This window comes from Acomys russatus, chromosome 19 (genome assembly GCF_903995435.1).
Source record: "Acomys russatus chromosome 19, mAcoRus1.1, whole genome shotgun sequence".
Classification (NCBI taxonomy): Eukaryota; Metazoa; Chordata; class Mammalia; order Rodentia; family Muridae; genus Acomys; species Acomys russatus.
Window position 1 is genome coordinate 26,993,491 of NC_067155.1, and position 24,444 is coordinate 27,017,934.

General features: G+C 49.0%; 1 protein-coding gene across 1 annotated transcript; it reads left to right on the forward strand.

The window, feature by feature from the left end:
• Nucleotides 1-10,136: 10,136 nt before the first annotated feature.
• Slc46a3 (solute carrier family 46 member 3) lies at nt 10,137-23,918 on the forward strand. The gene is made up of 4 exons (XM_051162857.1): nt 10,137-10,331; nt 16,176-17,046; nt 19,399-19,482; nt 23,638-23,918. Exons 1-4 carry the CDS (start codon nt 10,140-10,142, stop codon nt 23,796-23,798), a joined length of 1,308 nt encoding a protein of 435 aa, XP_051018814.1. The 5' UTR covers nt 10,137-10,139; the 3' UTR covers nt 23,799-23,918.
• The last annotated feature ends 526 nt before the right edge of the window (nt 23,919-24,444 follow it).

Genomic DNA, 24,444 nt, shown 5'->3' on the forward strand with positions numbered 1-24,444 from the left:
CTTCGCGCAACTGCTCCTGGGCTCAAACTCCAGGCACCTGGGCGTGGATGGGCCCGCCTTCTCGACGTTTTAAGTACAGGCAGAATTGATGTTTGGAAGCCGCTCTCTCTTATCAGCTAGCTAGGGAGATAGCATCTGGTAAACTGGGAGTGGGTCATTTGAAAGGGCGGGGCTCCCCTTGTGAGAGCTGGGGGTAGCACAGGCTCTATTTCCTTAAGTCCGTGGCACGACAACAACCAGGGACCCGTGTGGTAAAACCTGGGTAAAGATGGAAGCAGTAACAGGTGGAAGGGGCTGTGAGGGTAGAATGGTGGTAAGATTTTTGAAGCCAACAAACCTTGGAACTCACTATGTAGCCCAGGCTAGCTGTCTCTGCCTGCTGCGGACAGGGCTGAAAGGCGAGCGCCGTACTCCTGGCCCACCTTCAACATTTGACATAACCCATAACCTGATACACTCCTAAAGCTTCCTGTTGGAGGGGTTGGGGGGCTGGGTTCTGAAAAGTACTCTACAGCTGGCTTTCTGACGTCAGTACAGGAGACTGGCTCATGTGCACCAGTGTGTAGGGACACAAGGCTTGAGTGTAGTGTCTAGAGCAAGTTCTCAGCGTGTGGGCCGCAACCCCTTTGGGGGTCGAACGACCGTTTCACAGGGGCCGCCTAAAGACCTTCGGAAAACACAGATATTTGCATTATGACTCATAAGAATAGCAAAATTACAGATATGAAGTAGCAACAACAACAAAAAAATTATGGTTAGGGGATCACCCCAACATGAGGCTCGGTATTAAAGGGTCGCAGCATGAGGACAGTTGAGAACCCTAGTCTAGAGTTTCAGTGTGCCTGGCTGTAAACACATCTATCCAACAGTCCAAAAGATCACCCTAGTTCCTCCTTTTGATGTAATTCCCAGTCTCTTAACAGCGTTGTCTATATAAGGTGTTTAACAGCTGCTGGCCAGTAATTAGCATTCGCCCTAACTTATCTCTGGCTCTCTGAGACATGACTAGGCAGTTACTAGAACAACCTTTAAAGATACAGCTGGGGTTTTTCCACCTGGGCTCAGGTTTGGCTTTTCTTTTGTTTGTCTTTAAAGCTTTTTAATGAGCCTGAATGACACTGCATGTAGCTGTTTATTTATTTAGTTTGGTTTTTTGTTTTGTTTTGTTTTGTTGTTTTTTGAGACAGGGTCTCTCTGTATTAGCCTTGGCTGTCCTGAACTCGCTTTGTAGACCAGGCTGGCCTTGAACTCACAGCGATCCGCCTGCCTCTGCCTCCTGAGTGCTGGATTAAAGGCGCGTGCCACCACGCCCAGCTTTGTTTTTATTTTTATTTTTTTAATTTTAATTTATTTATTTGGTTTTTTGAGACAGGGTTTCTCTGTGTAGTCTTGGCTGTCCTGGACTCCCTTTGTAGACCAGGCTGGCCTCAAACTCACAGCGATCCGCCTGCCTCTGCCTCCCAAGTGCTGGGATTAAAGGCTTGCGCCACCATGCCTGGTGTAACTGTTTATTCTTTATGTCCATTTCTTCCTCGCTAAACTTTTTTTTTTTTTTTGGTTTTTTGAGACAGGGTTTCTCTGTGTAGCCTTGGCCATCCTGGACTCACTTTGTAGACCAGGCTGGCCTCTAACTCACAGCGATCCGCTTGTCTCTGCCTCCCGAGTGCTGGGATTAAAGGCGTGCGCCACCACACCCAGCTCCTCGCTAAACTTTTATTTTGTCTTACGGGTATAGGAGTTTTGCCTGCATGGATGGTTGTGCACCACCAGCAAGTCTGGCGCCTGCAGAGTCCAGAAGAGACCATGGAATCCCCTGGGGGCTCTGAGTCAAATCTGGGGCCTCTCAAAGGAGAGCAAGTGCTCTTGACCACGGAGCCATTTCTCCAGTCCCCCGTTTTTCATTAAACTTCTTTTTCTGATTAAATGTACATGTATGTGATGCAGAACACTGCTGGGCATGGTGGTGCACACCTGTGATCCCAGCACTCAGAAGGCAGAGGCATGTGGATCGCTGTCAGTTTGAGGCCAGCCTTGTACTACAAAGTGCGTTCAGGGGAGCCAAGGCTACACAGAGAGACCCTGTCTCAAACAGCTATAAGTTCAACTGAGTCACTGTTGTATAAATATCCATTACTAATAAACATCAGCCTTAAATAGAGTAGTCGCAGCTTAAAAAAAAAAAAAAAAGACACAGAACATCACAGGGTCTGTGGTATTTAATAGAAAAAAAAATTTAAAATAGCAATCTACTCAGAGAGCATTGCTATTAACATTTTTATATTACTCTACAGGCTTTTTATTTTTAAGATTTAGTTCTTATTTTATTTTATGCATATATGGTATATGCACATTTGTGCCTGGTACCCATGGAACTAGAAGTGTGCATTGGATTTACTAGAATTGGAGTTAGCGATGGGTGAGGATTTCCCTTTGGATGCAAAAAACAACAACAACAACAACAACAACAACAAGCAAACACAGGTCCTCTGCAAGAGCAGCAGGTGCTCCTAACTGCTGAGCCATCTCTGCAGCCTTAGCTTTATGAGTTTTCTATATACATTCACATGTATGCTTATTCTAGCAAACTTAGGATATAGTGTGTGCTTTAGTTCACTGTTTTTCGCCACTTAATATCATAGCATGAATTTTTTTCCTTTTAATTAAACACTTTGTGAAAATTAAATGACCTTTCTAAACACAAAACTATATATACAGATATGTGTATATAGGTACTATTCTGCCATTATTTTATATTTTATTGCATTTAGATATTTTCAAAGTAAATAACATCATGATATACAATATTAATCCAATTAGCTTTGTGGGTCTATAAATTCATACCGTTTCCTCGGCAGGACTTGCTAGGCAGACAATATATAATAATGCCAGTGAAGTTTGTTACATTGTTTTCCTAGAAAATGTTTTCTTTCTTTGTTGCTGTCGCTCTATTTTGTTTTGTTTTGCTTTTAGACGGCGTTTCTCTGTGTAGCCCTGGCTGTCCTGGAACTCTCTTTGTAGACCAGGTCTCTGCCTCCTGAGTGCTGGGATTATAGGCGTGCACCACCACACCTGGTGTTAGAAAATATTTTCTATTTTGAGAGGTTTTAAATGCTTATTTGTTATATTTATTCCTATGCAAATCTGTTTTGGTGCTGTCTGTGTAGCAAGTGCATGCAGGAGCCCTCAGGGATCAGAAAAAGGTGTCAGATCCCTTGGGACTGCGGTCACAGGTAGTTGTGAGCCACCCTGTTGTGGGTAAGGGGAACTGAACCTGGGTCCTCTGGATGGAAAACCAGTGCTCATAGCCACTAAGTCACTGCTCCAGGCCCTAAACTGAAGTCAGTGATGTCAGTGTATTCATTTCATCTCAACCTAGCCAAATGAATTATATATATATTTGCCTATTTGGAAGGTAAAAGATGACATGTTTGTGAATTGCCTTGATTGTGTGTTTGTTTGACTGTGAATGACATTGAACATTTGTTTCTCTTTTCTGGGGGAGAGTAACATCTTAGCTTGTTGGGGCATCACAGTTTAGGCTGGTTAATGCCTGAATACTTTCTCTTTATTTTTTATTTTTTAATTTTTTTTACTTTATCTTATTCTGAACATACCGTATATGACTATGTGTGTACTTGTAGTTTTCTAAACATTGTGATCCATCCTTATTTCTTTTTTGTTTGGTTGGTTTTATTGTTGTTTTGTTTTTTCTTTCCTTCTTTCTTTTCTTTTTTTCTTTCTTCCTTTCAAGACAGGGTTTCTCTGTGTAGCCTTGGCTGTCCTGGACTTGCTTTGTAGACCAAGCTGGCCTTGATCTCACAGCTATCTGCCTGCCTCTGTCTCCTGAGTGTTGGGATTAAAGGTGTGCGCCACCACGCCCAGTTTCGTTTTGCTTTACAAGACAGGGTTTTTCTGTGTAGTGCTGCCTATCCTGGACTCACCTTGTAGACAAGGCAGGCCTCGAACTCACAGAGATCTGCCTGCCTCTGCCTCTGCCTCTGCGGGGATTACAGGCATCCAGCTGATCTATCCTTATATCAATAAGGCAGGAAATGCTATCACAAATCCACTATCTCAGAAAAATCAAGATATCAGAAAATTGCCGGGCATCGGTGGCACACACCTTTAATCCCAGCACTGGGGGGGGGGGGGGGGGGGCAGAGGCAGGCAGATTGCTGTGAGTTCAAGGCCAACCTGGTCTACAAAGGGAGTCCAGGACAGCCAAGGCTACACAGAGAAACCCTGTCTCAAAAAACAAAAAAAAAATTAAAAAAATAAAAAGAAAAAATAAAAAGAAAGAAAAGAAAAGAAAAAAAGATAATATAAAAATAAAAATAAACATATTGAATGGTTCCCAGGGGCATATTTAGTGTATTACTCTGTAATTTGTGGGTATGAAACAAAACCACCTCATTTCATTGACTTGATGGAGATTTGCTGTGACCATCCACTATTCTAGATGTGGGTGGAGTCAAGCTGTGGTCAAGCATGGCATGCACCCTCCTGCAGCTGAACTGGTACGGAGAGGTAAACAAATAAACAAATCAGACCACATAAAATGTGGTGTGTTGAACGAAAACAAACAGGTCACTTTTATGCTAGAAAATAGCAAAACGTGGCCAGAGCCTGTTTCTCTAGGGTGACGTCAAGGCTGACACCTAAAAGATATGTTACATTTTGATGTGTCCCCATTGGAAGGACCCTGCTGCTCGAGGCTGCCGTCCTCCTGGTCCTGATAGCCATCCTGAGCTCCCACTAAGTGCAGGACTCCCTCTCCCCAGCAGGGCCTCCAGCTCTCTGCCTGACTCCATCTGGATGGTGCCTTTAGACATAGATGTCCCTAGCCATGCTTCATATATGGGCCTTGACCCAGCTCCCTGCTAGCTCACCCCTCCCTGTGCCTCTAGGATAATTAGGTGCTGTGTTCCCGTTCATATGACAGAAGCGTGCTGCCCAATGCAAAACAAGCATCCTTAAAGTGCCTGGTTCCAACCAATTATGAACACCAATCCTGGAAGCCCCCCACGGGCTATATAGCCTTTGTTCTCCCTGAATAAAATTGAACTATCTCCCTGAAGTGGTTCCTGGAGTGGTCATTCTAGGTCCACTTAAGGCCTTTGGAGCCCTGCACCTCACCTTCTGCTCCTCCTGTCTTTGTGGGCTGCTGGCCAGTAGCCCCCAGGGAAGCGGGGACTCACATATCCCCTGGAGGTTTGCGTGCTAGAAGCAATCTCCACAGGGAATGTGTAATGAATGTATCTGCAGACAGAGCCTGTCCCGGTCACTTCGTTCACAGTGAGCTAGTTGGTTTCAGGAGCTAAAATCATCAGGGAAGTGGGACTAGCAGCTGGGAAGTCACCTTCAGTAAAGCTGGCCTGTACGCCATTTGATTGATGTGAGAACGCTCAGGATGCTGTGGACCGGTCCATCTCTGGGCAGGTGGTCCTGGACCCTGTAAGAAGTCAGGCTGAGGGCCAAGGGGAGCAAGGCAGGAAGCAGCTTTCTGCTCTGACCTCTGCATCAGCTCCTGCCTCCAACTTCCTGCTCTGGCTTCTTTCTCTGGTGGAGGCTCTTGTCAGCTCTGGGTTGGCCATGTCAGACTTGGTATATCTGGAGTATTCTCATCACATCTTAGCAGATTGAACCATAAATTAAAAGTCACATCCTTAGCCGGGCATGGTGGCGCACGCCTTTAATACCATCCCTCGGGAGGCAGAGGCAGGTGGATCGCTGTGAGTGCAAGGCCAGCCTGGTCTACAAAGAGAGTCCAGGACAGCCAAGGCTACACAGAGAGACCCTGTCTCGAAAAACAAAAAAATAAAATAAAATAAAAAGAGTCATGTCCTCATAAAAGTCACAAAAGCTTGTCGCAGCCAAAGTCTGTTTTGCTGTTTTCCTTCAGAACATGCCCAGCCCCTCATCCTGCAGAGCACGGGTTCTTTTGTACTTATTGTATCTGTCTACTCAGGGGAGGCCCCCACACTCCTTCACAGGGAGAGCATCTCCCAAAAGGCATGGCATGACACCTGCCGTCCCTTCTATTCTTAGCGTATATGTAGCCTTTGTATAATCAGCCCAGTTCTCTTGTTGTTTATTTCTTTGCATTTGATTTGTTTCTGTTTGGGGGGTAGGGTGAAGTGCAGGCTTCCACGGCACCTTCCACGCCTTCCACGGAGGTCTGAGGACAAGTTACAGGGGTCAGTTCTCTCCTTCCACCCCTTGGGCTCCGGGGTTTGAACTCGGATCGTAAGGCTTGGCAGCAAGAGCCTCCGCCTGTCAGACCATCTTGTCGACCATTTAGTCCAAGTCTTCTCTCATGAGTCCGACATACTAAAATAGTCATGGTAAGACCCAATATGATGAAAAGGAGAAATACAAATATGAACTCTGACAGTTAAATGTCACAACACATGACAGTTAATAGTACACTCACTAAAATGGAAACTCCTAGGTTGGTGAACTAAAAATGTAAAATTTCAAAATTATCCTTAATGTCCTGCTTTGAATATTACACCTTTGGAATGGCTATATACATTTGTGCATGCGTCTGGCTTCGCTTTTTAACTGTTTTGTGACATAGGGAAGCCCAGGCTGGCTGTGAACTTGTGGGTCATCCTGGCTGCCCCATTTGGCTTAAGCCACATTTGTTGTTGTTTTGTTTTGTTTTGTTTTGTTTTGTTTTGAGACACGGTTTCTCTGTGTAGCTTTGGCTACTCCCTTTCTAGGCCAGGCTGGCCTTGAACTCACAGTGATTCACCTGCCTCTGCCTCCTGATTAAAGGCGTGAGCCACCACGCCCAGCCCTGAAGCCACATTTTAGAAAACACTACCAGGGCCACAGACCCGATAACCAGTATTACTTCCTGCATACCCAGCCCTTTCTTTTCTTTCTTTCTTTTTTTTTATGATTTTAAAGATTTCTTTATTTTATGTATGAGTGCTCTATCTGCATTTACACCTGCATGCCAGAAGAGGGCATCAGAACATATTATCGATGGTTGTGAGCCACCATGTGGTTGCTGGGAATTGAACTCAAGACCTCTGGAAAAGCAAACAGTACTCTTAACCTCTGAGCCATCTCTCCAACCCCAGCCCTTTATTTTCAACTTCTGACTGTGAAGGAGTCCTGGGCCTGTGTGGAGCAGTGACTGTGTGGGCTGAAGGCACTTCCTGTGACTGCTTTCATCTAGTCTCATCTTTTCTTACCAAATAAAGAAAAAGTCACTTTCTGCTTAGCTACGGGCTCACCCTGTGCCTAGATCAACAGCAGGGTCCAGTCAACAGCCAGTGATAGCTTCTGTAATATATGCATTCAAGTACTTAATAGTATTTGGAAGAGGGGCTGGAGAGATGGCTCAGAGATTAAGAGCTCTGACTGCTCTTCCAGAGGACCTGGGTTCAATTCCCAGCACCCACATGGCATCTTAGAACTGTTTGTAACTCAAAAATCTGACACCTTCACACAGACAAACATGCAGGCAAAACATCAATGCACATAAAATAAAAATGACTTAATTAAAAAATAATTTTAAGAAATACCTTTTAAGAATAGTATTTGGTAATCCCAGCACTTGGGAGGCAAGAGGCAGAGGGATTGCTGTGAGTTTGAGGCTAGCCTGGTCTACAAAGCGAGTGTAGGACACCAAGGCTACACAGAGAAACCCTGTCTCGAAAAACCAAAATAAATAAATAAATAAATAAATAAATAAAAAAGAATTTGGAAGAAAAAGGCTTATTTAACCATGGTCACTGTAATTTCTATGGCCAGCTGGTGCCCCGGCTTTCTTCTTCGCGGAGGAAAGCTGTGGGGGGGGGGGGGGAGGCTGAGGGAAGGGATACCAAAATACCCTAGGAGAGTGGATGCCAACTGTGTCCCATAGATACAAATCTGTTAAGTACCTTTTCCTGCCTGTTGGTTTCCATGAGAGGTATAGCCTGGAGCACAGATGACCACAGAGCTATCTGTCCTAATTTCTCCTTCCACTCCTGCGGAGCACCTGATGGGTTCGCACTTCTCCGCGTGGTCCTGTGACCTGTTCTAGCCAACGGCAGGATAGAAGTAGCATTTACCCCATCTGGGCTAAACAGTGTAGAGCTGGCATCTGCTCCATTAAGTGCCCTTCCCTCCTCCCTTGTGGCAGTGGTCAGTGTTTAGATGTAGGCTCCATCGCCCTGCTTCCGTGAGTGAGAACGGTAGAAAGTGAGGTTTCCCAGGTCCCAAGGTGGACGGGAGGCTTGAGAGATGGCTGTTGCCCCGAGGCAATAGACCTTGGAGCAGGATCTTGGCCTCTAAACGAGCAAGTCACTCCTTGTTCTTACGACCATTAATAGGTTGTAAGTCAACCAAACTCTATAGAAAATGGATTCGGCTAGCAGCAAATAACTGTTACTTTAGGCACATGAAGACTGGACAGCGCAGAGTCACTCCCTCAATACTCCCTGTGGTTTTCTGGGATCATCGATTGTAGTCGGCTCTTCTCAGCAGTCCTTCCCACTTAATCCAGTGTGCTGCGATCTTCAACTATGTCTGGGGCGGGATGGATGGGCTAGCGGTTAAGAGTTCAGACTGGTGTCGCAGAGGACCCAGGTTGGATGCCCCAGTGTTTGTGTCGTGCCCATATTCCGGACTGCTACTCCTTTATGAAGTATGGCTCCGGCCCACTTCTGACCTTGCCTTCTAGATAGGAGCAAGAGGCTTAATTGCAGGATCGTCCCCACTTCTTGACACAACCACTCCCGCCTACGACTTTTCCTTTTTTGGACAGGTCCTCAAATCACGGAACTCTGGTTTCTCGTCTGTTTGCTTTTCTTCCTAGGAGGTAATGCCCTAGGGGCTCCAGGTGTGTTCCAGCTGTGTGTATTGGAGGCGACTGGCTGCTTTCCAGCTGTCTCTGGGGTTGCTGTGCGCGCTTTGTGAGGACGTATATCCTCTTGACAAAGGAAGAATGGACATTCAGAGAGGCTAATACCGCGCCCCTCCCCCTCCCCCAATGAGGGAGGGGTGCCTGGAGAGATGAAGAACACTTGTTGCTATTTTACCGAGCCTGGGTTCAGAACCTAGCACCCTCGGGGCAGCTCACAACTGCCTGGTTGACGTTTCTAAACACTTTTTTGTGGTTTTGTCTCGCTGTGTAGTCCCGGCCGTTCTCGAACTCTCGGTCCTGCTGCCAGGGCGATCCGCGTGCGGCTCCCTGGCGTTTCAGCGGAAACCCAGTAACCCAACACAGAAACGCTTTTGGCAGAACCTTCGGGGAGCTGCCGGGCTACCCAACTTGCTGGGGTAGATTCCGCTGCGCCTCCGAGGGGGCGGGCGCAAGAGAGAAGTAGCACCGCGCTAGACCAATCCCTGCGGGGGCGCCGGCCGCGAGACCCAATCGCCAGCGAGCTAGGGAGCGGGTGACAGCTGGGGCGGGAGATTGCCACCTTCGCGCTGGGGTGAAGATGTTCGGCCGGCGAGTAGCTGCCACTAGGGCTCCCAGACCAAGACTGCGGCGGGGACTGAGTCCAGGGCCCGAGAGGTGCGCTTATCTCGCTTTGCCTTCAAACAGAACTCGTGTGTCCCGTCCCAAGGGACGTTCCCTGCGGCCGCCCCGCTCCACCTCCTTGTCCCCAGCTGGGGAGCCGCTTTGGGAAGCCGGGGGCGCTGCGCCCCGCACAGTCCCTCCTGCGCCTCGCCTGGCAGGAAAACTGTAACCGTGGGGTGAGTTTAAAAAACGAAATCAGAAACTCCCCTTTCCGATCGGGAGCTGCTTTTTTTTTTTTTTTTTAAACAAGGTTCTTAAGCCGCAGCCAAATAGTAACAGTTGCGTAACCTCCGGGTCCCCGAGGAGCTCCATTGTTTACCTTGCGGGAACTAGCTGGTGCTATCCTGCGCAGCACTGTGAGCACCAGCTAAGCAGAGACCGGGGAGAACTTAGCCCGGAGAGGCCCCGCTCCTGAAAGAACGGGACACTCCCGGCAAGGACATTCTCGCAAATCTGGAACTCTCTCTCTCTCTCTGCTTGCTCATGCTTACGACATATTGTTCCAGCTTCCCCATCTTTGAGAATTTAGCTTCTGGGATAAGAAATCGACTAACGATTTCTCTCCGCTGTTCCCCTACTTCCTGCTGACAGACTCCAGCCCGCCCACCAGAGCACTATGAAGAAGAGTTCATTCGTCGAGCCTGCCGTTCTCCTGAACGCGTTTGCTATGACTCTGACCCTCCCGCTGACGGCGCAGTATGTGTACCGGAGGATATGGGAAGGAACGGGTAACTACACCTTTGCTTCTGGTAGCAATGTCTCTGAATGTGAGCAAAACAAAAGCAACCCCATCTTTGCATTCCGGGAGGTAAGAAATTAAAACCTCCCACCCTGTAGTCAACGGAGAGCGGAAACTGGTTCCAAACCAAAGACGCTCTCCAGGGTGGGAGCCCCCCCTTCCCGCCCACACACACACCGAAAAAAAAAAACCCCTCAAAATCAAGCGTCCATCTCTCAGTTCCCCTTTCAGCTAATCGTTCCGCCTAACACCTTTAATCTGCCTCTTTTTAGCCCCACCCTCCCCGCCCCCGTGGGACCAGCTCTTCTCTCCTTTGGAAATCTCACTACAACCTCATCCACTCTTTTTCTTGGTCTCTTGAAGCCAAAGCAAATGTCTGAAAAATTGCATCTGGCCGCTGTCACCCACGAGGGGGTGGGGGTGGGGAAGGATTAGTTGAAGTCAGGAGGTGGTGACAGGAGATAAACTGGGCTTATCTGGAGTTGAGTGCCATGCCCATCTGTGGATTGGGGAGTGCCCACTTTAGCCCTCAGTGCCCTAAAATTGTTTTACAAGATGTCACAGGCCTCCCTCAGTCCTGTACATTTGTGACAGGAGCTTTGTCATCAGTCTCTATCAGGGTCCAGAGTGCAGGCCGGCGATGACATCAGCTGATAGCCTACAGTGTCACATCTGCGAGCCCAGAACTGCTGTCATTAGGGATATGGGAACAAGAGTGGTGCCGCCTTCACCGCCACAGATGAGAGTGAGGTCGGGGCTGCTCAGCTGCCTTCCCTGATCCTGTGGGTCTCTGTGCAGGCAAATGAGTCTGAGGGGAGGACATGGCAGAGGGCCCCCCAAGAGAAGGCCTGAAGCCACCCCGGCTGCCCCAAGGTAGAAGCTAGACGGGACAAAGTCCAGCTGCTTGACACAGGCCCGTCCTCACTTATTTCCTCAGGCTGTGGAGGAGTTTTCTAGGAGCAGAGCATTTGTGACCAGCCGTGGGGGACAGCACGGCTACAGAGAAGTGTTCACTGCCATCTGCTTCGGCCTGTAACCACAGCGCTGGCTGGGGAAGGAGGGTTGTGTGTTCATGGAAGAAGATGATGATGTTTCAAGATCCATTTTCTCAGGATGGAGAAGCTTCCAAGGGCTCCTCATTTCTATGTTTGAGTAAGGGACTTTCTTCAACCCTCCCCCCAGGGGACAGGAGCAGCCCGCCCCCCTGCAGTGTGGGAGGAGCCTGGGAGGAAAGTATCTGCTTGTGAGCTTCTGCACTGAGGGAGCACCACCCCCCCAGCCCTGGTTGCTGACCAACAGTCCCCTACATGCCTCCTACACATGCACATGCACTGCCTAGAGCAACGTTCCCTCGTTGAGATTTTAGGCAAACTTTCAACTTGATTTTTCTTTTCTTTTCCTTTTTTGTTTTGTTTTCAATTAGACTAATAATATTCCAGGTCTTGTCCCCAAAGTTGGTGCCCTTAGATCTTTGGTGCTTTCTCTACGAGTGGAGAACTGAAAACCCCATCCCCCCACTCCCCTACCTCACCCCCCACCCCCACCCCCTGCACCCAGCCAGGCCAGGCCAGGACAAGGAGGAGGCTGACAGTCTCATTTCACCTGGATCACTTCCTTCTGGGCCCTTTTAGGATGCTGTCCCTTTATGGCTTCTCAGAGAACACCCTCCTTCCTCCCTCCCTCCAATCTGAACACCTCACCCTACCAAGAGCCTCCATCTTTGTTGTGTGAGCTTGTCCCCTCGGTTTCCATGTGGGGGTAGGGGTTTGGGGTTTGTATACTTACTGGTCACCCTAAATAATGAGCCAGCCCTCAGAAAATACTAGAAAAACAAGATTTCTTTACTACCACCCGGCCCCAGCACCCTGTTGTGTGTGAAAGGACTTTGCACATTAGGACAGGGAGCCCTGTGCTGCTCGGCCATGTTTGTTTGTCCTTCTTGTCCATCTTTGTCATCACAAAACAAGTGATAATCAGCCTTATCGTAGTGAGCATATGCAACCCCAGCACTAGGGAGAAAGAAGCAGAAAGGTTATAAGTTCGAGACCAACTCAGGCTACATAAGGAGACATTTATCTCAACAAATTAAGAAATAATTAAAGGATAAACTGAGCTCTCTCAGCTATAAGTCTATATTTTTAATTAAAGTCTTATTTTTCAACGCTTTTTTATTCTCACACACATACATATGTATATATATGTCATATGCATAATATACACCCATGTATATATGTATGTGTGTGTGTGCTGTGAAGAGGCACCACGACCACAGACACTCTTATGAAGGAAAACATTTAACTGGGGCCGGACTACAGTTCAGAGGTTTAGTCCATTATCATCACGACGGGAAGCACGGCAGCGAGCAGGCAGACATGACCGGAAGCACGGCAGCGAGCAGGCAGTCATGGCGGGAAGCACGGCAGCGAGCAGGCAGACATGACCGGAAGCACGGCAGCGAGCCGACAGACATGATCGGAAGCACGGCAGCGAGCAGGCAGACATGACCGGAAGCACGGCAGCGAGCAGGCAGTCATGGCGGGAAGCACGGCAGCGAGGAGGCAGACATGACCGGAAGCACGGCAGCGAGCAGGCAGTCATGGCGGGAAGCACGGCAGCGAGGAGGCAGACACGGTCGGAAGCACGGCAGCGAGGAGGCAGACATGGCCGGAAGCACGGCAGAGAGCTGACAGACATGGCCGGAAGCACGGCAGCGAGCTGACAGACATGACCAGAAGCACGGCAGCGTGCAGGCAGTCATGGCGGAAAGCACGGCAGCGAGGAGGCAGACATGGCCGGAAGCACGGCAGAGAGCTGACAGACATGGCCGGAAGCACGGCAGCGAGCTGACAGACATGACCAGAAGCACGGCAGCGTGCAGGCAGTCATGGCGGAAAGCACGGCAGCGAGGAGGCAGACATGGCCGGAAGCACGGCAGAGAGCTGACAGACATGGCCGGAAGCACGGCAGCGAGCTGACAGACATGACCAGAAGCACGGCAGAGAGCTGACAGACATGGCCGGAAGCACGGCAGCGAGGAGGCAGACATGGCCGGAAGCACGGCAGCGAGCTGACAGACATGGCCGGAAGCACGGCAGCGAGCTGACAGACATGACCAGAAGCACGGCAGCGAGCAGGCAGTCATGGCGGAAAGCACGGCAGCGAGGAGGCAGACATGGCCGGAAGCACGGCAGCGAGCTGACAGACATGGCCGGAAGCACGGCAGCGAGCTGACAGACATGACCGGAAGCACGGCAGCGAGCAGGCAGACATGGCGGGAAGCACGGTAGCGGTGCAGGCAGACATGACCATATAGTTTGTCTTCTACTTCCCAATTAGAACTCCAGTTTAAACTATGCTTTGAGTTTATCTTGCTAAATAAGAACTCTTTTACCACAGACTGCAGAGGAGGGCACAGTTGTTCAAGACTGGGTGAGGAGTAACAGAAGCAGCAGAGAGAGACAGACGGGTGGACCCGCCCGAATGAGAGCAGGGATCCCCTCAGGAACTGTGGTTCTTCTCCTCCCTGGGGGCGCTGTTGGTCACCAGCCTACCGAGGCAAGAGGAGCAGAAGAGATGCACGGCCAGGCAGCTGGACCCGACCTTCCAGGAACTTCAACGTAACTCAGGGAAAACAAAGGCTGTATAGCCCTCGGGGAGCGTGTTGGGGGCAGGTGGGAGGTGGGGCTTCCAGGACAGGTGTTCACAATTGGTTGGAACCAGGCACTTTAGGGATGCTTGTTTTGCATTTAGCAGCACGCTCCTGTCATATGAACGGGAACACAGTACCTAATTATCCTATAGGCACAGGGAGGGCAGAGCTAGCAGGGAGCTGTGTCAAGGGCCATATGTCAAGCATGGCTAGGGCCATCTATGTCTAAAGACACTCTCCAGATGGAGTCAGGCAGAGAGCGGGAGGCCCTGCTGGGGAGAGGGAGTCCTGCACTTAGTGGGAGCTCAGGATGGCTATCAGGACCAGGAGGACGGCAGCCTCCAGCAGCAGGGTCCTTCCAACAGGGAACACCTGTTTGGGAAGTTGGTTAGAAGACAACCTGTATTTATTTACTCAGTAAATATTTCCCTGATGGCTACTGTAAGTACACAAAGATGTGTTCAAAGAGCAGGAGACATGTTGGTGCCAGGCAACTCATGTGTTTCCAATTTAACCCTCCCAATAGCCAGCAAAGTAAGTTTTTTTATGAGCCGGGTGTGGTGGTGTATGCCTTTAATCCCAGCACCTCGGTGTATCGCTGTGAGTTCCAGGCCAGCCTGATCTACAAAGGGAGTCCAGGACAGCCAAGGCTACATAGAGAAACCCTGTCTCAAAAAAACAAAAAAACAAAAAACAGAAAAACAAGTAAGTTTTCATTCCCTCCTGTCAGAAGCAGCAGCAGACACAGTAATTGGATAATATCTTCTGCGGCCAGCAAGTGACAGTGGCCTGTCTTCTTCAGCCAGGCATTTGCTCAGTACCCACCAAGAGCCTGCCCTGTGCCCAGTACTGTCCTCAGAGCTAGTGACACTCAGGGTGAGAAGACAAAGGTCTTGTTCCCTATAGGTTAGGTTACAGTGGGCAGAAAAACTCTTTTTTTGTTGTTTTGTTTTTTAAGACAGGGTTTTTCTGTGTAACCCTTGCTGTCCTAGACTCATTTTGTAGACCAGGCTGGTCTCAAACTCACAGAGATCTACAGGCCTTTGCTTCCTGAGTGCTGGGATTAAAGGCGTGCACCAGCACACCCAGCTGGCATGAAAACATTTGATTTTTTTAGGGCTCATTAATTATAAGGCTGTTTTCTGACTGCATGGGCCTTTTGCTCTTCTCCACGCACAGTACTTCCCATTGTAGAATTGCCACATGCCCCGTGTATGAACTGGACAAAACTGAGACACAGCAAACACAGGATGTCTTTTAAAGACTTTTTACATGATTTTGGTTTTTGGAGACAGGGTTTCTCTGTGTATCCCTGGCTGACCTGGACTCGCTTTGTAGACCAGGCTAGCCTTGAACTCACAGAGATCCTTCTGCCTCTGCCTCCCAAGTGCTGGGATTAAAGGTGAGTGCCACCGCCTGGTTAGATGATAGTTTCGTTTTTGTATGTGAGTATTTTGCCTGCATACATCTGTGTGCACCATGTGCATGCCTAGGTGTCTGTGGAGGCAAGAAGAAGATGCTGGGACTCGAACCTGGTTCCTCTGAAAGAGCAGCCATTGCTGCTAACCACTGAGCCATCTCTCCAGCCCCACTGGATGCCTTTAATAGACCACAGTTCTTCCCGTCAAATGGCTTCCGTAGTGACTGCCATGGCTCCCCACATGCATGTCCTATATGCACATGCCCTGTTGTCTATCTTTGTAGTATTCTCAGTCCATGGGGTGCTGCTATTCTGAGCAATGCAAGACCAGTCTGGTTCTGTCTGTGGACGCAAAGCTCAGAAGGGAGCAGCAGTCCGCTTAGGTGGAGACTTTGAGCAGGTGTGTAGGAACTGCTTTCTTCACTGCTGTAGTGTCGGCAGGAAGACCCGCCACAGCACGGGTCATGGCTCAGGCTGTAGAAGACCACTCTCAGTGGTCCCTCAGTGCAAATGGGCCATGACGGGTGGAAAAATAGCACTCTGTTGCCAGCACCAGAGTCTGTGATGTGTACCTGGCCTGTGTCCAGACAGGTACAACACCAATGCACAACATTTTCCTTTTGGTAGCTTGAGTCTCCACCACGCGTGGTGTGTAGGTACCATGACTAAGCAGGGTGTGCTACCTTCTGCTATGTGCATTGTGAACTGCATGAAGACTTAGTGGACACTGTCCCCCACATCCCCAAGGCCCCACTCGTGACCAGAGGCAATGTGGAGGAAGTGCACACTACAGGCGTTTTTATGGTCGTGGTATCGGTTAACCCCATCTTGTTTGTCCTTGCAGGAAGTTCAGAAGAAGGTGTCCCTGTTCAGCCTGCAGGTGGAACTGAGCGGGTTGATTCCTGGCCTGCTGTCCACGTTCATGCTTTTGTCCAGCAGCGACAACCACGGGCGGAAATTCCCCATGGTTCTCTCATCTCTGGGCTCTCTGGGAAGCAGCGTCTGGCTGTGTGTGCTGTCCTACTTTGACCTCCCCCTCCAGCTACTGATGGCATCCACCTTCATCGGTGCCCTCTTTGGGAATTACACCACGTTTTGGGGAGCTTGCTTTGCCTACATTGTGGATCGGCATAAAGAGTACAAGCGGAGGATCATTCGGATAGCCGTCCTGGACTTTGTGCTCGGAGTCACCACCGGGCTGACGGGCCTGGCGTCTGGCTATTTTATCCGAGAACTGGGCTTCGTGTGGTCCTACTTCATTGTCGCCGTGGTCCTTATGGTCAACCTGACCTACATTTCCTTTTTCCTCAGTGACCCCATAAAGGAGTCTTCGTCTCAGATTGTCACTCTGTCCTGCAGCGAAAGCATCAAGGATCTATTTTACCGGACTTACATGCTTTTTAAGAATGGCTCCAGCAAGCGACGGGCTCTGCTCTGCCTGCTGATCTGCACCATCGTTGTCTATTTCTTTGTGATAATGGGCATGTCCCCAATCTTTACACTTTACGAGCTGGCCTCTCCGCTCTGTTGGAATGAGGTCTACATCGGCTACGGCTCGGCTCTGGGCAGCGTCTCCTTTCTGAGCAGCTTCCTCGGCATCTGGCTCTTTTCGTACTGCCTGGAGGATATCTACATTGCGTTCATCGGCATCTTCACCACGATGCTGGGGATGGTGCTGGCTGCTTTCACCAGGACCACCCTGATGATGTTTCTGGGTGAGTTACAAATATGGCTGGCTTTATGGGAAACGAACTCAGTCCGCTGGGAGGAGGGGCTTACACTTAACATAAAGCCCCCGATGAACTATTACAGTTTAGAGTAAACAGCTAGCTTGCCTGAGGACAGCAATCAGAATGCCAGGTTTACTACGATATGATGAATTCTCAGAATCATCACAGTTTCCCAATTTTTCCCTATTTTTGCCAAAACATGTTGAGGGACATTCTCTGTACGATTCAGCTCTTTCTCCCCCACCCCCCAACCCCCCCACCCCGCCCACACCAGCCCCCGCCAGACAGGGTTTCTCTGTGTAGCTCTGACTGTCCTGGACTCATTATATAGACCAGGCTGGCCCCGAACTCGCAGCGATCCCCCTGCCTCTGCCTCCTGAGTGCTGAGGCGATGCAGCCCTTGAGAATAGGTTTTACTGGCGTGAGTGTTCCTTAAAAAGCTTAATTGGAGAGGGCAGCAGAACCATAGTGTGACATCTTGGTCCAAGTCCTCTAAGTCCCTGCTGCTTTTGGAAGAAACATCTTGCAGAACCAGAATCAGGGGCGATTCGCCCCGGTAATGCTGGGTGACCGTGGCATGCTTGCTCCTCGGAGCCCTCCCTCTGGTGGGCACAGGGACGCTCCACTCAGAGGGTTGTATAACGGCTCTCAGGGAGCCAGAAAGCACTTAGCACAGTGCCTTTTAGACAGGAGAAGCCATGAGTGTGCTTCACAAGCACCGCCAAGGCCCCATTAAGCCAACGTATACAAGTACTCTTTTTTTTTTTTTTTTTTTTTTTTTTTTTGGTTTTTCGAGACAGGGTTTCTCTGTGTAGCCTTGGTCATCCTGGACTCACTTTGTAGACCAGGCTGGCCTCGAACTCACAGCGATCCACCTGCCTCTGCCTCCCGAGTGCTGGGATTAAAGGCGTGCGCCACCACGCCCGGCTTACAAGTACTCTGGAAAGTGTAAATACACTATTTGCAAAAAGCAAATGCCATTTAAAGAAAATTCATTTATTTTTCATTTCATATGAATTGGTGTTTTGCCTACACGTATGTCTGTATGAGGGTATTGGAACTGGAACTCCCTAGAACTGGAGTTACAGATGGTTGTGAGCTGCCAGGTGGGTGCTGGGAACTGAACCCTGGTCCTCTGGAAGAGCAGCCGGTGCTCTTAACCACTGAGCCATCTTTCCAGCCCCAGCAAATGCCATTATTTTATGATAGGACTAAAAATGATTCTATTAAGAAGCATAATTTAAAGCTGGCTGTGATGGTGCAGACTTTTAATCACAGCTCTTGGGAGGCAGAGGCAAGGAGGACATCTCTATGAGTTCCAGGTTAGTCAGAGTTACATAAGGAGACCCTGTCTCTCTCTCTCTCTCTCTCTCTCTCTCTCTCTCTATATATATATATATATATATATATATATTATACATTAGTTGTATATAAGTATATAATTATATAAAACAATTATATATATGTACATGCATGTGCGCGTGTGCACACACACACAAACACACACACATATGCAATTGTGTTCATGAAGTTTCCAGCCAAAAAAATGAACCAAGAAGACAATAAAGAGCCAGCTTACCTATAAAGGAATCCTTAGAGTAAGGGAATAAAAACCTCAAGAATGCCAAGTCCTAAGATTAAAACACATTAAAGGAGCCGGAGAGATGGCTCAGCAGTTAAAAGCAGGTACTTCCCTTGCAGAGGGCCTGAGTTCAGCTCCCAGGCAAACACCTTAACTCCAGGTCCGGGGGATTAGCGCCCTCTTCTGCCCACTCTGCACATATACATATACATGGGATGCATGCGCATACACATGATGTGACAAAAATGAAAATAATATTTATTAAACAAGGCCCGGAGAGATTCAGAGGTTAAGAGCACTGTCTGTTCTTCCAAAGGTCCTGAGTTTAATTCCCAGCAACCACATGGTGGCTCACAGCCATCTATAATGTGATCTGGTGCCCTCTTCTGGAGTGTAGGCACACATGGGGGCAGAGTACTGTATAAATAGTAAACAAATCTTTTAAAGTATATATTTTTTAATGAATAAAAGCTAATTAGTAGTCAAAACTTGCTAAATAAGTGATTACATCATTAGAAAAATAGATGGTTCTCATCTGGACCAATAAACATCCATGAGTACTATTTGTAGGACGAAAACTAGAATCCTACAGTAAAGCAAGCTCAGTCGTCTATTAATTTATTAGGCAAAACTGCAGCTAGCTAGATCGTCAGCTGCAGTGAGCCAAGGTGCCCAGAGGAAGAGATGCCTAGACAGGCGAGCATTCTGACGTAGCCCGGGTTGACTACGTATCTGACCGTTGGTTTATCTCACAGTAAGGATACCGTTCTTCTTCACCATCATGCCGCTTTCTGTGCTGAGGTCCATGCTGTCGAAGGTGGTCCACTCGACCGAACAAGGTGAGTCATGCCAAAGCCTAGAGCAAAGGTTCCTGCTTCAGCCTGCACAATCGATGCTCTGCACAATCGATGCGCGATGCTTCTGAGCAGCCTACGTACGGGGTGGAGGTGGGGACACTTTCTGCCAGGGTCTCCTTTTGAAGAAGTGCTGAGCTTTGGTAGAAAGGGGCTTACACTCAGGCAGAGGGGCCTCGCTTTAGAGGCGTCCTCTAGCCATGTCTCCGCCAGAAGAAGAAAGGAGACCTCAGGGTCAAGGGGCTTTCCCTTCCGCCCCTCCACCCCCTCCCTCCGTGAACCGTCAGCACTCCCATCCAACCCTTCTGACTGCTTTCTGGCCACCCCGGCTACTCTGGCTCATGTCTCCTGAGTGCCAGGATGACTCTCTTCTGTGGACTCTGTCCAACGCCCCACCCTTCACCCCCAGTTCTCCCTCTCCACCAAAGGAGGAGGTGCAGGTCTGTCCTGGGAGTTCTGTGTTTCCCTCCAGGCCATCTGGCCCTCCACACACAGTATCGAGACACAGCGCACTTTATCCTTAGCAGTTCCTTAGCTGTATTCTTGACAGCTAAACACTGCTGCCCTTCTATGTCTGACAGAGAAGATTCCAGAACCCCTCACGGACACCAACATTCTGAACAAGTTACAGTGACATATATATGAGAATTTCAGTCAAACTCATTATTTTACACACTAGCCAAAGAATTTGTGGAAGTAACTTAATTTTTTTTTTTTTTTTTTTTTTTTTTTTTTTTTGAGACAGCTGTCTTGGACTCGCTTTGTAGACCAGGCTGGCCTCAAACTCACAGCGATCCACGTGCCTCTGCCTCCCAAGTGTTAGGATTAAAGGTGTGCGCCACCGCCTGGCTTTAAAAAAATTTTTTTAAACCAGATTGTATTTGCATATAATTTAGACATAATCCCTAGGCTTTCACCATTTCTGGATGAACCATTATACTGAGGCGGATATAAATTTTTGTAAATGTCATTTTACTGAGTTGTTTAGGGAATAATGACAAGAAAAAGTGTCTGCATATTTGGTGCCTGACTGTAGGTTTGGTGGGTGGTTGACTAACCCTTCAGATGTGAAGCTCACAGACACTGAGGGCATCCGTACTTTTGAAGACCATAGTAACCTTCAGTTACATTCTCACACTGGGCCCCGGAAGCGCTTTCTTCTGGGCCTGAGTCTGGCTTAAGCCAACGGAATTCCACAGAAGGCCATGCAGAGATGTTGGCGGAGTGGCCCAGGCAGAGAGGACTCGGGAGACTCACCCTCGTGAGTGCTGCTCTTTTCCTTTGACCAGGTGGCCAGCAGGGACGTCCCCAAAGGCACATAGGAGCACAGGAGACTAGTGCTTCGGGGGTGCAGTAGCCAAGAACAGCGGTTAGTTGGTACTGCGTATGTGCTCAGTATTCTGTAACTGTCGCCAGACTCAGGCACCTGTCTCATATGTCAGCCTTGTACCCATGCGCATTCGTGCCAGTTTACTCAATGCTGGGAAAACTGCCTACTTCAGTCAGTTCTAAAATATAACTATTGGCTGCATGGTGGTGGTGGTGCACGCCTTTAATCCCAGCACTAGGGAGGCAGAGGCAGGCGGATCTTTGTGAGTTCGAGGCCAGCCTGGTCTACAAAGAGAGTCCAGGACAGGCAAGGCTACAAAGAGAAACCCTGTCTTGAAAAGCATATGGGGGGGGTGATATTGGGGTTTTGTTGTTGTTTGGTTTTGGGGGTTATTTTATTTTATTTTATTTTGAGACAGGCTTTGGCTGTCCTGGACTCACTTTGGAGACCAGGTTGGCCTTGAACTCATGGTCATCTACCTGTTTCTGCCTCCCAAGTGCTAGGATTACAGGTGTGCACCACCATGCCCGGCAATAGATTGGTTTTTATATTATATATACGTGTGTGTATACATATTATGTGTGTGTTCTTGGCTGCTTGTAAACTGGTGTGTGGTCTCCTCAAAGCTATTCATAGCCTGTCATGATAGTTCTTGAGAGAGCACTTAGGAATAGAAAAGTCTGTAAAGATGCTCTGGATAGACAGAGCTGCGCCCTTGGCTTCCACCAAGAAAATAACCACAAAAGACATATAATGTAGCTAAGGGGATGAGAGATGGCCCAGTGGTTAGAGCACCGTTGCTCTTGCAGAGCACCTGGGGTTGATCCCAAGCATCCACACAGTGGTCCAGAACCATCTGTAACTCCAGTCCCAGGGGATTTAATACCCTCTTCTGGACTCAATGGGCGACAAGCATGCACACAAATCCATATACACACCTGCAGGCCAAACACACATACAAACCAGATAAATCTTAAAAAGTTATTATAATAATTATCTTGTTCGTGCCTCTGAACTGGGAAAGAGTGGCTGCTGTTGACCTTCCTTCTCTGATGGAAGGGTATCCTGGAACTCAGTAGCGCAAGAGCCACACAACTCTGAGAGGAAGCCCCTCAGCAGAGGCGTCACAGCTCCCAGATGTCCCGTGTCCGTATGTCTCTCCCCCACCCCCACCCTCTCATTCCCACTGAGCTGAGCAGCTCGGGAGCTTCAGTCTTGCTTCTTCTCTTCATTTCTTCTTGGCTCCCGATGAGAGAGTCACATCAGGCAGTAAATCTCTTAAGAGAGACTTATTGAAGATTCAAGAGTGGCTGCCTCTGCTCCTAGCGGAAGGTAGCCAGGGGAACTGGGCAGACACAGCCTTTTATATAGGATTTCTCAGGGGGTGGAGCTTTCTGGGGCAGGGATTGGTAGGGTTTCCTGCTCGCAGATTGGTGGGGTTTTGTCCACCATTTCAGATTAGCATAATCTGGACAGGTCCTATTGAGGGGTCCCAAGATGACCTTTGTGAGTCAAAAGAGCTGGAAACACTGCTATAATAGGGAAGTCTGGGGTAGAGTCCAGGCTGCAGGAGCTCCTCAGGCAGGGGCCTGGCCACTTTTCTGCCTTCAGGGATTACGGGGTTTACGAAAAGGGGTTTACTCCAGGGAGGCCTTTCCCTGCAGGGCGGATAGCCAGCAGAGAGCAGAGAGCAGGCGATGCCATTGTGGGCAGCTCTGTGTTGGCAGAAAAGGTGTGGGCTCCGCTGAAGAGGCATTACTGCTCTGACAGGAGCTAGGAACAAAAGGAGGGGCTCTGACAGCCCTGCCACCCTCTGCTCAGGGGCCGCAGACAGGCGCTTCCATCTCTTGCCAGACTACAGGGGCAATTTTTCATCCCCCCCCCCCACTTATATACCCAAACCAGCACTGGGAAGTCTGGGTTTTGATGGTGGTGGGTTTTTTGTGTGTTTGATTTTTACTGTAGCACTATTCCTGGGTATAGGAAGAAACAAACAAAGCATTGTAATCAGGCAAGTAGGAAAGCCCATTAAACAATGTCATGCACGACATAATTCACAAGGGCAGGACGCCTGCGTGCTACCAGCGGCTGCTGAGGGGAGCCCTGAGCCCAGCCTTTATTTCCTCACCGGCACGTGCTTATTAAATGCCTGGTGTGCACCAGGACAGATGGGCCCTGGGGTCATCACAGAAGCAGAACAGATGTGCAAATGGAGTCCGCAGAGCTGTGGCTGAGTCAGGAGACAGTCAATGTCCACACAGTAGTTTCCAGCCACAGCTGGATTTCTGTCTAGTGGGATGGCTTGGCTTGAGGCTGTGGGAGGAGACACAGCAGTCAACACTCCAGTCCTTTTGCCAGCCTTCCCTGGTGGATGATGGAGCTCAGCTATGTGGGGTTTTCAACATCTCTCCCATCAGGTCCGCTGGGAGCACCTGGCTTCAGTTCCTTTACCTACAAAATGGGTTGGTGGCTTCTCCTGAGTTCTTGTTGTTACTGTGGAGACAGGCTCTCAAGTTAAGAGTGACCTTGAATTCCTGCCACCGCCACCTAAGTGCTGAGATTACAAGCGTGTGCCGCCTCACCTGGTTTGTGCTGTGCTGGGGATACAACCCAGGGCTCCTCCCAAGCGAGACAGACAGCCTGACGTCCAAGACACATCCCCAGCCCCCTTCTCAAGGATCTTGAGATGTGGCTTTCACTAGCCAAGCCACGCCCCATTGCTGTTTTTGGTGAACACATTCTTTTGACTGTTGCTTTGTAATTCAGCCCTTTTCTTTTTCTTTCTCCCTCAATGCCCCTGCCCCAAATAGGTGCGTTGTTTGCTTGCATTGCTTTCTTAGAAACCCTTGGTGGAATCACTGCAACCTCTGCATATAATGGGATTTATTCTGCCACTGTCGCCTGGTACCCTGGCTTCATCTTTCTGCTGTCTGCTGGCCTCCTGGTCCTTCCAGTCATCAGTCTCTGGTAGGTGCCTCTCATCATCTTAGCAAAGGGCACGTGCTTTAAAACACTCAGTTCTAGCGCTGCCAGCAAAATGGCACAGACGCTTGACAATTTGCCCCAGAGGATGTCTTCCTCAAGAATCACTGGTCATGAATGCATCTGTCACTAACTTGAGAACTTAAAATGAAATAGAGGTGTCGCTGGCTGTTGAGAACTAGGGGGAGTGGCCTTAGGTCACAGACATAGGCAGGTCATTTTATGGGGACCCTAAGAGTAGACAGCATTAACAAATGAATATCTTGGGGGTGTGGGAGAGAGAGAAAACTCAAGGAGTTTATTTTGCTAATTTCAGAGCACTATATATAACCAGTGGGGTTCAAGATGCTGGAAGACAGAACCTTGGTAACTTACGTCTGTCTTTGCAGTGCCATCAAGTGCGTTGGCTGGGAAGAGGGAAGCTACACACTGCTCATCCAGGAAGAACCCAGCGAGCACACATGCGACTAACAAGTCAGCAGCAATGCTCACTGCCTGTGCGCGGCTCCTGGAGGACTCCACAATCAGTACCTCATTAGCGGAGAGAGCTGGGAGGCAATGTCAGGCTCTGCTCTGCTGCTTCTGGTGCCACCCACCCCACTGTGTCCTTCGACCTCGAAATAACAGGAACAAGC

Excerpts from the sequence above, each read along its gene's own strand:
- Slc46a3 (XM_051162857.1), top strand. The coding sequence starts at position 10,140 with ATGAAGAAGAGTTCATTCGTCGAGCCTGCCGTTCTCCTGAACGCGTTT. Across the intron at positions 10,332-16,175 it reads CCATCTTTGCATTCCGGGAG|GAAGTTCAGAAGAAGGTGTC; the intron begins GTAAGAAATTAA and ends TTGTCCTTGCAG. Across the intron at positions 17,047-19,398 it reads CACCCTGATGATGTTTCTGG|TAAGGATACCGTTCTTCTTC; the intron begins GTGAGTTACAAA and ends TTTATCTCACAG.